Raw genomic sequence first — 12,931 nt, 5'->3', positions numbered from 1 at the left:
CCCTCCCCCACCACCAGCCTCCACCTGCCACAGCCCCACCAGCGCTTCCAGGAGAAGAGCCATCCTCAGCGCCGGCAAGGTCTCTTGGGCCTGTTCTCTGCTCAGGGATCCTTGCCGCCGCCAGCCTCCCATGCCGAGGTCCGCCTTGTCAGTCATTTCCTTTTGTCACCGGCTTGGCAAACAGGCAAGGTCTTGGTCCTGAGATCTGGGGAGGAAGTGGGGGGGTGCTGGGAAGGGGCCCCCTTGGGGGGGATGGGTCTCCAGAGGGGGGATGGGGGCATCTAAAACCCAGGATGAAGATAGAACTCTGGATTCTCTTCTAAATAACATTTTTGGGGTTTTCTCTCCCAAATTTTCTCCAAGGAGAGAAAACGGAGCTTCATGGGGAACAGCAGCAACAGTTGGTAAGTGGAGGGCCTGGCGGCAGGTGGGGGCCATGTGGGTGGGCTGGCTGGGAGCACGGAGGCCTGTCCCAGGGGAGGCAACATGAGTCTGGCTCTGCCGGGCTGTGGAGAGAAGGACGGGAAATCAGGTGGGTGCCTCACGAAGCCGGTGCCAGCTCAGCGCTGGAATCTTCCCAGAGCCATCTGCCCCGCTGCTGGAGCCCCCTTATGTCCGTAGGGCCAGCGTGTTGAGGTCACTGCAGCGAGGGGGTAGGGGTAGGTGACCCCTGGAGGGACCCCTCCCCTCGAAGCAGGAGGCCGTGGGGGTGGATTTCCGTGGCATCTATGCCAGAAGCCGGCACCATCTTGTCTGCCCGCCCCTGCCTCCCTTCCTGGAGGGTTAGAAACAGGCCAGACCCGGGCGGGAACTTACCCGCGACGGCTCCATCCAGGGTTCCTCGTTTCGGGGGCCCCTCTCACCACTATCTGGGGTCCCCACCCCACCCCCCGCCATCCCCAGGTCCCACACGCCGTTCCCCAAGCTGGAGCTGGGGCTGGGGTCCCGGCCCACAGCGCCCCGCGAGCCGCCCGCCTGCTCCATCTGCCTGGAGAGGCCTCGTGAGCCCATCTCGCTGGACTGTGGCCACGACTTCTGCCCGCGGTGCTTCAGCACCCACCGCGTGCCTGGCTGCGGGCCGCCCTGCTGCCCCGAGTGCCGCAAGACCTGCAAGCGGAGGAAGGGCCTGCGGGGCCTGGGGGAGAGGATGAGGCTCCTGCCGCAGAGGCCGCTGCCCGCCGCCGCGCTGCAGGTGCCGGCCTGGACCTGGAAGGAGGGGGCGGGGCGGAGGAGGGGGCGGGGCGGAGGAGGGGGCGGGGCGGAGGAGGGGGCGGGGCGGAGGAGGGGGCGGGGCGGAGGAGGCGAGCATGCCGGCCTGGGCCGGGACGACGGAGGGGAGTAGATATGGGGCGTGGCGACGGGGCGGGGCTATGGGGCGTGGCGACGGAGGGAGCGGAGTTCGGGGCGAGCTCGCTCCAGCTTGGTGCTCAGGGAGACTTGTCTCTGGGCCCAGGAGACCTGCGCTGTGCGGGCGGAGCCGCTGCTGCTGGTGCGGATCAACGCCTCGGGGGGCCTCATCCTGCGAATGGGCGCCATCAACCGCTGCCTGAAGCACCCGCTGGCCAGGGACACCCCCGTCTGCCTTCTCGCTGTCCTGGGGGGGCCACACTCAGGGAAGACCTTCCTCCTCAACCACCTGCTCCAGGGCCTGCCCGGCCTGGTGAGCGCGGCGCCGGGTGGGGGCTGGGGGTCAGGGCCACAGTACCAGCAGGGCTTGGCGAAGGGAGCAGGGCCGGATGGTCCAAAGCTGCTCTGCTTCTCTGCCCCTCAGGCGTCCGGCGAGGGCGGCTGGCCGAGGGGCGGGGGCTCCGGGCAGGGGTTCCGGTGGGGAGCCAACGGCCTCTCCAGGGGCATCTGGATGTGGAGCCACCCCTTCCTGCTGGGGAAGGAGGGGAGGAAGGTGAGGGGTGAAGGGACAGAGGGGTCCGGGCCGACTCGGGCAGTGCGGGGGGCGGGAGCAGAGAGGGTGGTGGGCAGGAAAGCTTTGGGAGCCAGGATGAGAAGGCGGGGTGGGAAGGGGCAGGGTCGGGGAGGTGCCTGGCAGGCTGACCCATGGCTCACACTCCACGCAGGTGGCCGTGTTCCTGGTGGACACGGGGGACGTCATGAGCCCGGAGCTGAGCAGGGAAACAAGGACCCGGCTATGCGCCCTCACCTCCATGCTGAGCTCCTACCAGGTGAGCCTCTGCCAGCTCCTCAAGGTTCTCTCCACCTTCCCAGGGCCATCTCAGCCCAGCCTGGTCCCACCAAAGAAGGTCACCTTGGCCCCAGAGCAGATTCTGGAGGTGCCTCTGCGAGGGGGTGACCTCAGTGAAGTTGGGAATGTGTTTGTCCTAAAGTTCGGTTGAAGGTCCCTGGGGCAGCTGAAGGTCTGTGGACCATTCCCCGGCCTATTCTCCACCCCACCAAGGTCAGGCCAGTCCCGCCCCACTGAAGGGTGCAAGGGGGAAAGTTCCCCCCCGGCTGATCCCTCCGACATCCTGAGCCCCACGGTCCACCTGAAGGTCCTTCCTTGCCCGGGTCCTCCCAGCATCTCCTTGTCGTCACAGCCCCTCCCGCACCTTGTTCTCCTTGGTTGCAGATCCTCACGGCCTCTCAGGAGCTGAAGGACACAGATCTGGAGCACCTGGAGGTGAGGGCACAGCTAGCCTGGGGCTGCTCCCTGACCCTGTGTTGACTGTGAGGCAGGGGACTGGGCAGCTGGAATCGAGTGCTGCCCGGCTCTGTCCCAGGGTTTCGCGACCTGGAGCAGGGCTGTGGGCTGGGGGCTGAAGAGAGGCCGGAGGGTCCTGGGCTGGGAGTTGAGAGGGTGTGGGAGTTTACTCCGGGGGCTGGGAGGCACATCCTTGGAGTGGTCCAGTTGTGACCCCTGTGCCCCGTCCCCAGACGTTTGTCCACGTGGCTGAGGTGATGGGCAGACACTATGGCATGGTGCCAATCCAGGTGAGAGCCTGTGTCTGGACTTGGAGCCCAGACCCCGACGCCCCAGCTGCTGCTCTCAGCACCCCTTCTCTTCCAGCACCTGGACCTCTTAGTTCGTGACTCCTCCCACCCCAGCAAGGCTTGGCAGGGTCACGTGGGCGACGTCATCCAGGTGAGGGAGGGGACGGAGGGCCGGGCAAATGGGGCAGGTATAGGGAGCTAGCTCAGAGTACTCCCACTCCTTTAGAAATCATCCGGCAAGTACCCCAAGGTCCAGGGGCTGCTCCAAGGGAGGAGAGTCCGCTGCTACCTCCTGCCGGCTCCTGGGCGGCGGTGGGCGAGCCGAGGTCATGGAAGCTCAGGCGGTGAGTGTCCCTGGAGCAGGGACTCCCTGGCCTGCCCTCCTCTGGGCGCCCGGCCTGATACCCTCTCTCCTCCTAAAGCCGGTCCTGCTCCGGGCTCCTCTGCATGAGGGATCTCTTCCTCAGACACAGATGACGATGCCGGCCGCCTGCGCGCCTACGTGGCTGACGTGCTGAGTGCGGCCCCCCAGCACGCCAAGAGCCGCTGCCCAGGCTACTGGAGCGAGGGGCGCCCTGCGGCCCGGGGGGACCGACGCCTGCTCACGGGGCAGCAGCTGGCTCAGGAGGTCAAGGTGTGAAAGCCCCCTGGAGCCCTGGACACCTGCTGCCCCTGCACCCCCTGACCCCCTACCGCTGTCTCTACAGAACCTCTCAGGCTGGATGGGCAGGACGGGGCCCAGCTGCGCATCCCCAGATGAGGTACGGGGCTGAGGGGAGGACGTGGGGGTGGGGGCGGTGGGCCAGACTCCTCTGGATGGAGCAGGGGACGGGGCGAAGGAGGGAGGCAGCCGGGTTTTCCCCCTGGACAGATGGCCGCCCAGCTGCACGACCTGAGGACGGTGGAAGCTGCCAAGAAGGAGTTTGAGGAGTACGTGCGGCAGCAGGTGAGCCTGGCCTGCTGGGAGCCTGGGCGTCCTGCAGGAAAGGAGCCGGGCATTGTGTAGGAGGAGCCCAGGCTGGGGTCTGGTGGGAGGCACTTGGCTCTGGGTCAGGCCCCTTCTTCCTCCTCCATCACAGGACGCAGCCACCAAGCGCATATTCTCTGCACTCCGGGTACTGCCGGACACCATGCGGAACCTCCTGTCAGCCCAGAAGGACACGCTGCTGGCCCGGCACGGGGCAACCTTGCTGTGCACTGGGAGGGAGCAGACCTTAGAGGCCCTGGAGGCCGAGCTGCAGGCCGAGGCCAAGGCCTTCATGGACTCCTACACCGTGCGCTTCTGTGGCCACCTGGCCGCCGTTGGCGGCGCAGTGGGCGCGGGGCTCATGGGCCTGGCGGGGGGCGTGGTGGGCGCGGGCATGGCCGCAGCAGCGCTGGCCGCAGAGGCTGGGATGGTGGCTGCGGGAGCTGCAGTGGGGGCCACGGGGGCGGCCGTGGTCGGGGGAGGTGTAGGTGCTGGACTGGCGGCCACGGTGGGCTGCATGGAGAAGGAGGAAGATGAGAGGGTGCAGGAGGGGGACCGGGAGCCCCTGCTGCAGGAGGAGTGACCCCCGTCTGGATGCTCCAGGGCTAGATGCTGGGGGGAGGAGCGGATGTGGGAGAGGGCTGGGGGTGCTGATCCAAGGGCCCCTGTGTACCACACTATCCTGGATGAATGGCCCATCTGGGTGGTGACAGAATTGCAGTCACCAAGAAATCGAGAGGGCCCAGGGCCCGGAGGGGCCTGAACAAAGCCTTGGGCTGTTTCTGTCCCAGACAGTCCCAGACCTGCCTCTCTTCCTAGATGAACGGGCCCAGGGTTTCCCACCAAGAGCGTGACCCACCCTCTCCACCCTGGCTTCTTTCCTGGGACTGCAGTGGGGCTGGGAGGGCACCATTCTGAAGCCTCACCTTCAGAGACGGAAGCAGCCCCAGGATGGGGGGTCCTGGTGATCAGGAGCCCCAAAGAAGGGCTGAGAATGGGACGGGTGTCCCCAACCAGGCGGCACACAGTGGCCTAACCCCAGATTGGAGACTCCTCCCAAAGTTACCCCAGCAGGACGGGGGCCGCCCCTCCTCTGGCAGCCCCGGGGAGCCTGCATGTGGCCTGAGAGCAGGGCCCCTTATGTGTCCCTTGTGGTCATGCCTTTTGTCCAGTCCGGTCAGTGCCCACGTTCTCTGTGGAATGCCGTCCCAGCAATGGGTCAGAGCCAAAGAAAAACACCAGTAGTTGCTGAATTACACCGACAGCCCTCATTGCAGATTCTAGGAAAGTCCTGGGGGGACAGGTCCACGGACCACAGTGCCCCCTGACCCTGGGGAGACCCCTCGGGCCTGTTGGCAGGAGACCTGAATGCAGCCCCACGACAAGCCTGAGGAGGACGGGAGAGCCCCAGGAGGAGACTTCTAGGCTATTAAACTGCGAAGGATTAATGGGTGCATCCTACAAAAAATAAAACGTGTGTGCTTGAGTGTCAGTGTCCCAGTAAATCATTGAAGCAGCTCCAGAGCTCAGCCTCCATGGGGCTTTGGGGACTGGGCAGTGAGCCCAGGCGCTCCATGATGGGGACCTGTGGACAGGAAGAGGCCAAAATCCAGAGACCTAGAGGCCAAGGGCTTGTCCACCCACTAGAACTGGGTCCCACTCCCGTCGTCTCTCCCACCTAGCTGGTCCTGGGGAAGGTTGTCACTTGGTTTCCATCCAAGGGTGGAGGTGGATGGGGAATGACTGCTGGAGCCGGAGGCAGGAGGAGCCAGGACCTCTCTGCAGGCCAGCACCTGGCGAGCCTCTGCTGCCCTGGCTCTGCCCAGCCTGCACTCAGCAGGACAGCAACTGAGTCTGCATCGGAACCCTGTCCTTTGCAGATGCAAACCCAGAGAGGGGACATCTCAGCTGACACTGCCCTGGTGGCTGATGGTAGGAGAGCCTCCAAACTCCTAATCTCCAGCTGGTGTCCCCCTGCCGAACTGGGAGATTCCTTTAGGGTCAGCTGTGCTGAAATTGAGGTGTCAGGACCAGCTCTGGGAAGCAGTGTCCGGAGACAGACAGAAGGGTGTGGTCTAGGACCCAGCTCCACAGCAGAAGTCAGAGAAATCCCAATGCCCGGCCTGGGATGGGTGGAGATGGAGGGCTCGGGTAACTCTGGAACTTCTGGGGTTGGGGCCAGAGGTGAAGGCAGGGCCCAGACTGTGTGTGTTTGTCGAGGACAGTTTCCGGAAGCATCTCCCTGGATTGTTCCCTTATCATCCAGTGGACACACAGGCTACAGAGCCTCGCAGACTTTGGGGCTGGCAGGCTTAGGATATGTGGGGGAATCTCTGAGGAGTCAGGAAGGGAGAGGGTGGTCTAGCTGGAAGTCCCCTCCCCTGGGGCTGCAAGGAACTGCAGTGCACCACCCCCCTGCTCTCTGGACAGAAGGGAGACTGCCCGGTGGGCTGGGCGAGCACTCTGCAGAGGCCGGATGGATCACATTGAGCCACATTTGCTTGTGTCTTACAGCTCTTAAAGCGTCTCCCCAGAGCCTGGAACCCACCCGGAGCATCGAGGACATCGAGGGCCCGCTTTTGTCAGAAGTTCAGAGAAATGACACGTCTCCATTGAGAAAACTAGTCAGAGATGAGCCGGGCCTGGAACACACGATCCCTGATGCCAAATTCATTGCTTAGGTAAGCCCACATCACTCCCTCCCCTGACCCAGATCCTGTGATCAGGCCTCTGGGCTCCAAGCATGGTGCTTCCAACACTGGTTCTGTGGTTCACAAGAGCCCAGGGACTGTGTCGAGACCTCGCAGCCTGGTTGGTTCTAACCTTTCTCTCTGGTGAAGGTAACCAATTCCACGTTCCTTGGGTGACAAGTGTCAGGTTAGAGATCTGGCTGGGGACTTAGCCTGTGGTGCCTGCTTCTGGAGCCTCCTGGTGCTGAAGCTGGACACAGAGGAAGGGATGCTGCGTCCTTGGGCCCCCTCCTCCCACCCCCGAGCCTCCAGGTCATACTCTGAAACCCTAATGCCCAGTGTGTAGTATCAGCCAGTGAGGCTTTTGGGAGGGATTAGGTCTTGAGGGTGCAGCCCTCGTGTATGGGGTTAGTGTCCTTGTCAGAGATGAACAGACCTGGCAGAGCCCCCAGCCCCTTCCACGTGTGAGTGCCCAGTGGCTATGCTCCAGGAAATGGGCCCTCCCCAGCTGCAACAGCGTGTCTGCTGGCCCCAGGATCTTGGACTTTCAACCCCTCAAGTATGAGGAATAAATGCTGCCCCTTCTGTGGATTTTATTACAGCAGTCCCTTTGTATTGACATTGAAAAGAGGTGGCCTTTCTGGGAAGAAAAATCTCTGAGTTTTAATTCTGGTAAAAAGCTTATTTAGGGCTTCCCAGGTGGCTGAGTGGTAAAGAATCCACCTGCCAATGCAGGAGACACAAGAGGTGCAGATTCAAGCCCTGGGTGGGGAAGATCCCCTGGAGGAGGAAATGGCTACCCACTCCAGTATTCTTGCCTGGAGAATCCCATGGACAGAAGAGCCTGGTGGGCTACAGTCCGTGGGGTCACAAAGAGTCAGACACAACTGAAGCAACTGAGCATGCAGCAAAAAGCTTATTGAGCCTTAAAAACATTTGCATACCTATCAAAATGACAGAGGAATAATTTACAAATATGAATTTTCTCTAGGAAAAGTCTTAAGGGAGGGAGTGAAAAGAGCTCTTCCCTTTGATAACCAGAGAAAATTCAGTCTTACGTTTATTCACCCTCCAGATTTTCCCCTTTTGTTGTTATTTTATAGTAATGAGACAGGCTGGGACCCCGGACTATTTACCAGAGTGCTTGCACCTGGACAATTGCGAGGGCACACACATGGGGGCAATCATGAGCAATGAGCTGCAGAAGGCCACAAACCAACCACCATGGCTGAGGTGCGGGAGCTAAAGCTGGGCACTGCGCGAGATCTCTGCGCACCGCCCCACTCAGGGGGCGGGCAGACCACCCAAGCCGCCCCCGCAGCCCCCCTACCCCACTCCTGGCACCCTAGTCAAGGGCCTAGCCTTCGACCTAAGAGCTGCAAGGCCACCTGTTGCTTGTTCCCACTGCGCATGCGGCAGGAGCTCCAATAGGCCTCACCTGAGTTTCTCATCTGGCCTCATCTATTCTGTTGATCAGAGTCCAAGGACTCAGGTCAGCGCTATACTTGGTGACCACCCTGGTGGGCTTTCCGTGGGGCCTTTGCCCCTTCCCTGCGAGAGGATGCAGGCACCTCCAGGACTACCGAACAAGCTTCCCTGAGCAGCCAGGACCCCTTGCTTCAGCGTCTCCCCGTTGGGTAAGTCTGCTCCCTCACCCCAGGGCCTCGGCACCGTGCTCAGGCACAGCTTCTCTCCCCTTTGTCCTGGCCCTCTCCTGACCTCTCCCGTCTCCTCCTCCTGTCCTCGCCTCCCAAGGGGGTGGACGACGGGCAGCTACAGCTTCTCTCCTCTCAGCCATGGCCGCTGCTCCCTCTGGCCAGCAGCGGTCACCTGACGAGGAAAAGACAGGCAGAGAGACATGTAACTGGCTGGCATCCAGGCCCCATCACCCCAGGGGGCAGCAGACAGGGTGCTCTGCCCTTTCTGGAAGCGAAGGGACTGGTGCTTGAGTAGACACCCAGGGCCTGGGTTGAAATGGCAACCCCTCTCTCTCTGTCTTTTCTGTCCCCCCTCTCCTCCCTCGGTTCTCACACCCACACTGCCGTCCCTCTCACTATGGACACTCCATGTGGGGTCATGTTTTCATGATCCCCCCATGCTTTTCTGTCCCCAGCTCCCGCTGGCCGGAGGGGCATCCAAGAGAGGAGCAGGGCTGCACAGAGCCCTCCAGGGACAACGCGCAGTCGCCTCATCTCTCTGTTTCTTATCTGTAATAGACAGTGTCTGTTGCTGCTACGTGTTAAGGCTTGATCAGTGAGTTTAAAGGGGTCTGTGTTTCATGCGGTTTTGTCTGTCCAGCCTCTCCTGTGCGTCTCTGCTGGGCTCAAATCCAGCACGTGAGGCTTGAAATGCAAGCACAGCCCACGTGGCCTGAGACTCCCGCCTTGGGTGACTTAGTAGGACTTCAGAGAATTAACCTGTTGATTAAAATAGAGTCCAAGGGGCTTCCCTGGTGGTCCAGTGATTAAGAATTCGCCTGCCAATGCAGGGGATGCTGGTTCAATCCCTGGTCTGGGAAGACCCACATGCCACGGGGCAACTAAGCCTGTGCACCAATGACTGAGCCCGTGTGCGGCGACTGCAGAGGCCGAGCGCCTAGAGCCTGTGCCGCATGAGACAAGCCACCGCAATGAGAAGCCTGTGCACCCCAGTGAAGAGCAGCCCCTGCTCACAAAACCAGAGACAGCTCACCAGCAACAAAGGCCCAGCATGGCCCAAAATAAATAAGTGAATAAATGTATTTTTAAAAGGAGCAGAATCTATTTCAAAAAAGAAATTAAAAATAAATAAAAAGTTCAAACATCTGGGTCCGTTACAGCAACACTACAATCTCTAATCATCTCCGTTGTTATTTCTACCTTTCTCATATTTTGCAGCCATTGAAATTTTCAGCCATTCTGTAAATACAAAGCCAATTATCAGAATCCCAATAGGATGAATTAGAGAAGTCAGCACAATACATCATTTGAGGAGAAATCTTTAATGCATACCAGTGTTAAACACTTAAATTCTTGATTATGTGAGGGAGGAAAAAGCATCTTTTCTTTTGCTGTATATTTGTTAAAAACAAGATGATAGTCTCAAAATGGAGTCACTGATGCTGAGCTCCACGTCACCAAACGTCACTTAATTACCGTTTCAGACTCTCCCTGAAATAGGATCTTAAACCAGGGATTCAGGAATTGCCTGGTCGATATCAGTGAGGTCACACTGGCCTGGTGGACCCCTGCTTCCCCTACAGGGAAGTGACCTCTCAACTACCACCCTACTTTTCAGTCCAGTGTGACTTCCTGTTCCTGCCCCTTCTGCCTGTGAAAGTCTTGCCCTTTGTACAGTTCCTCGGAGCTCCTGCCAGAGGCGATGCCATCTAATTCATAAGTCATTGAACAAAGCCAGTAAGATCTTTAAAATGTATGCAGTTGAATTTTGTTTCTTAACATACTTGTCTGCATTCTCAGCTGGGAGCCATGCAACAAAAGCCAGATGAACACGAGAAAAGCACACAGATTTATTTAATGTAAGTTGTCTGGGATGCGGGAGCCTCGGTAAGGAAACAGAAGCCTGAAGAGGTGGTTACACCTGCGTGTTTTTAGGGAAACATGCTAGAACCAGAAAGGGTACGACAAGCTCCGTGGATTAGCAGCGGGGGGAGGAGGAGGGGCTCCGCAATGCCTGTCCGATCCCTTTCCTCCCCTCTTCACTCATTGAGGAAATAAGGGGCTCCTTTCCTCCAGCTGAGAGGATCCCCTCTCGCACGACAGCGTTATGAAGGTCATAACCTTCATTTCTGAACCTGAACCTGCCATTTCTCAAATCCCTTCATTTAAAAATATTCAGTGTGCCAAGGCACCAAATTCTGGGGCAGCGTGTCCTGAATCCTGCTGATAAGCAGCGTGCAAAATCCCCCTTATGCTGCACGTTAGTTTTATAAACCATATTCACTGTTGCTCGCACTCTCACACGATCAACTATTTGAGTATCATTCTGTTGCTCACAGTCCCACCAGTCTTTCTTTGGCCGAACCACATGGCCTGTGGAACTTCCTGGACCAAGGGTGGAACCCAAGTCCCCTGCAGTGGAAGGGCAGAGTCTTAACTCCTGGACCACTCAATCCTAACCTGAGGAACAGTGTAACTCCAGGGCCTGATAGCTGGAACATGCTAACATTTTCTCTTGTAAGAACCAACACGTTTGTCACAAGATCCCCGTGATCACACAAGAAGCCTCACACTTCCATGATAACTTTGGCCCTTCAGTAAGTGTTCTGTCATCCTAAAATTTCCCAGACACATAGGAAAAGACACCCATGGCCGTCACCCCATACTGAAGCATCTCGTGAGGTGCACTTGGGAGGTTTAGGCTCAGCCTCCATGGCTCTGAGTCTCAGGACTGACCCCTGGGGGCCATTTCCCATACCAGTCGCTGTGTGATTGCAGCCAGTCTGTCAGCTGAGCTGGTGATGGTTTCAGAGCCACAGTGAGACCACAAGCCACGAGCTCAGCTGCATTATCGCTGAGTGACCTCTGAGTCTTTGTGGGGAGTTTTTGTCCCAACAGTGTTCTGAATTTCCCCTATTTCCATTCCAATTGTGTTTGTTTTAGTAATTGTCTCAAAGTACTAAGTTTACTAATCAAAGTATTAACATCAGAAAGCATCAGCTAGGACTCACCTTGGAGAAGGCAATGACACCCCACTCCAGTGTTCTTGCCTGGAGAATCCCAGGGACAGGGGAGCCTGGTGGAAGGCTGTCTATGGGGTCACACAGAGTCAGACACAACTGAAACGATTTAGCAGCAGCAGCAGGACTTACCTGGTGGCGCAGTGGATGAGAATCCACCTGCGAACACAGGGGACATGGGTTTGATCCTCAGTCGGGATGAACCCCTGGAGGAGGGCACAGCAATCCACTCCAATATTCTTGCCTGGAGAATCCCATAAACAGAGGAACCTGGCGGGCTACAGTCCACGGGGTTGCAAGAGTCGGACATGACCTAGTGGCTAAACAACAACAACATCAAGATGAATGTTAGTTACACTTCAACATTATCGCAGATTACTTGTGAAAAGGGTCCAGCTTTACTTTGTGGCTATGTGAGTTGCTGGACACCTGTGCCCAGACCGTGTCTGTTTGGGAACCCCGAGGAGGCCATTCCTGAGGGGACACAGCAGTGTGATAACACCTTTGTGGCCAATGAATTGTGAGTCTTCGGGCAGCTGAGGTGTCACAGCTATAAACAGGACACGGGGGCTGCCTGCAATGACAGACAACTCTACTAGGAAAATTTTCTCCCTGGAGTTCCAAACAACATCAGTGATTCTAGAAAACTTGTGTCCAGTCCTCTGGGAATGTCCTTCACCTCGGAAGCATGGATCCGGCTGGATTCTTCTCTCACGTGGAAGTCGTATCAGTGCATGTGAGGGGTCCTCCCGGGTGACAGTGCCCCTGTGGCTGATCCCTCCAGCTCCTGCGACTCGAGGCCTCAGGATGTCCAGGGAAAGCAGGCCTTTTGGGTATGAGTGGACTGGCCTGGGAGTCCTGTGCCCATGGGACATGGCCTCAGATCCAGGGTAACAGGCCCACTCGATACCAGTGTGTTATGTTCAGAAGGTGCAGCTGTGCTGCTGTGACAGTGGGACACAGCTTCTAGGGTTGGGCTCGTTCACTCCATTGTCTGGTGGGCCAAGAGGTTGGGGCAAACACAGCACGGTTCACCAATGACAGTGGACGTACGGCCAGCTGGACATCCCACTGACCACGACAGGAGACCTCATCCCTTCCAAGTCCTCAGTCTACGGGCGCAACTGGTCCCGGAAGTGTCCTGTCCTTTCCTGGCAGCAGCCAGCCAGACAGCTCATCTCCAGTATGTGGTGGACACGGTGTCCTCTGTCTGGGGAGAACGTGGTGCCTGCGGGACCCCCTCTTGGGCGGTCGACTCATGTGGTTCTGTAATGAGACAGCAAAGCAAACGGGTGTGCTGAGGCACAGCAGTTGTTTTGTTGGCTGATGCCCAGAGTTTCATTTCATCCTTTCTCGACCCATTTGTCTGTTTCCTTTTGTGAATCATTATTTTTTCAAACGAACAGCAGTCATCTGTCAAACTGCAAGGGAGAACGTCCACCGTTCAGCACGGGCTTGGGCAGCAAAACAGCCCCCACCTCCCTGGAACCCGTCCTCAGCCCCATGGACCCTGCCTGCCTGAGGGTGCTCAAGCCATGAAGCCCCAAACAACACAGAGCCTGATTTCCTGTGAGACATCGTAGTTCCCACCACAGGCATGAATGCCCTGTTTTCCCAAATTTGCCCTGTTGCATAACAAGCCCTAAACAGACG

General features: G+C 58.4%; 1 protein-coding gene across 1 annotated transcript; it reads left to right on the top strand.

Moving 5' to 3' along the window:
* Positions 1-5,396, top strand: RNF112 (ring finger protein 112). The gene is made up of 14 exons (XM_055407406.2): positions 1-184; positions 364-404; positions 904-1,192; positions 1,454-1,660; positions 1,772-1,900; positions 2,073-2,177; positions 2,582-2,632; positions 2,887-2,943; positions 3,020-3,094; positions 3,170-3,287; positions 3,411-3,577; positions 3,651-3,704; positions 3,815-3,889; positions 4,023-5,396. Exons 1-14 carry the CDS (start codon positions 131-133, stop codon positions 4,491-4,493), a joined length of 1,893 nt encoding a protein of 630 aa, XP_055263381.1. The 5' UTR covers positions 1-130; the 3' UTR covers positions 4,494-5,396.
* The last annotated feature ends 7,535 nt before the right edge of the window (positions 5,397-12,931 follow it).

This window comes from Moschus berezovskii, chromosome 20 (genome assembly GCF_049115385.1).
Source record: "Moschus berezovskii isolate FMDL1 chromosome 20, NW_MosBer_1.0, whole genome shotgun sequence".
In the NCBI taxonomy this organism is placed as follows: domain Eukaryota; kingdom Metazoa; phylum Chordata; class Mammalia; order Artiodactyla; family Moschidae; genus Moschus; species Moschus berezovskii.
The sequence above is the reverse complement of the archived record's forward strand: the minus strand, read 5'-3'. Positions and strand labels throughout refer to the sequence as shown.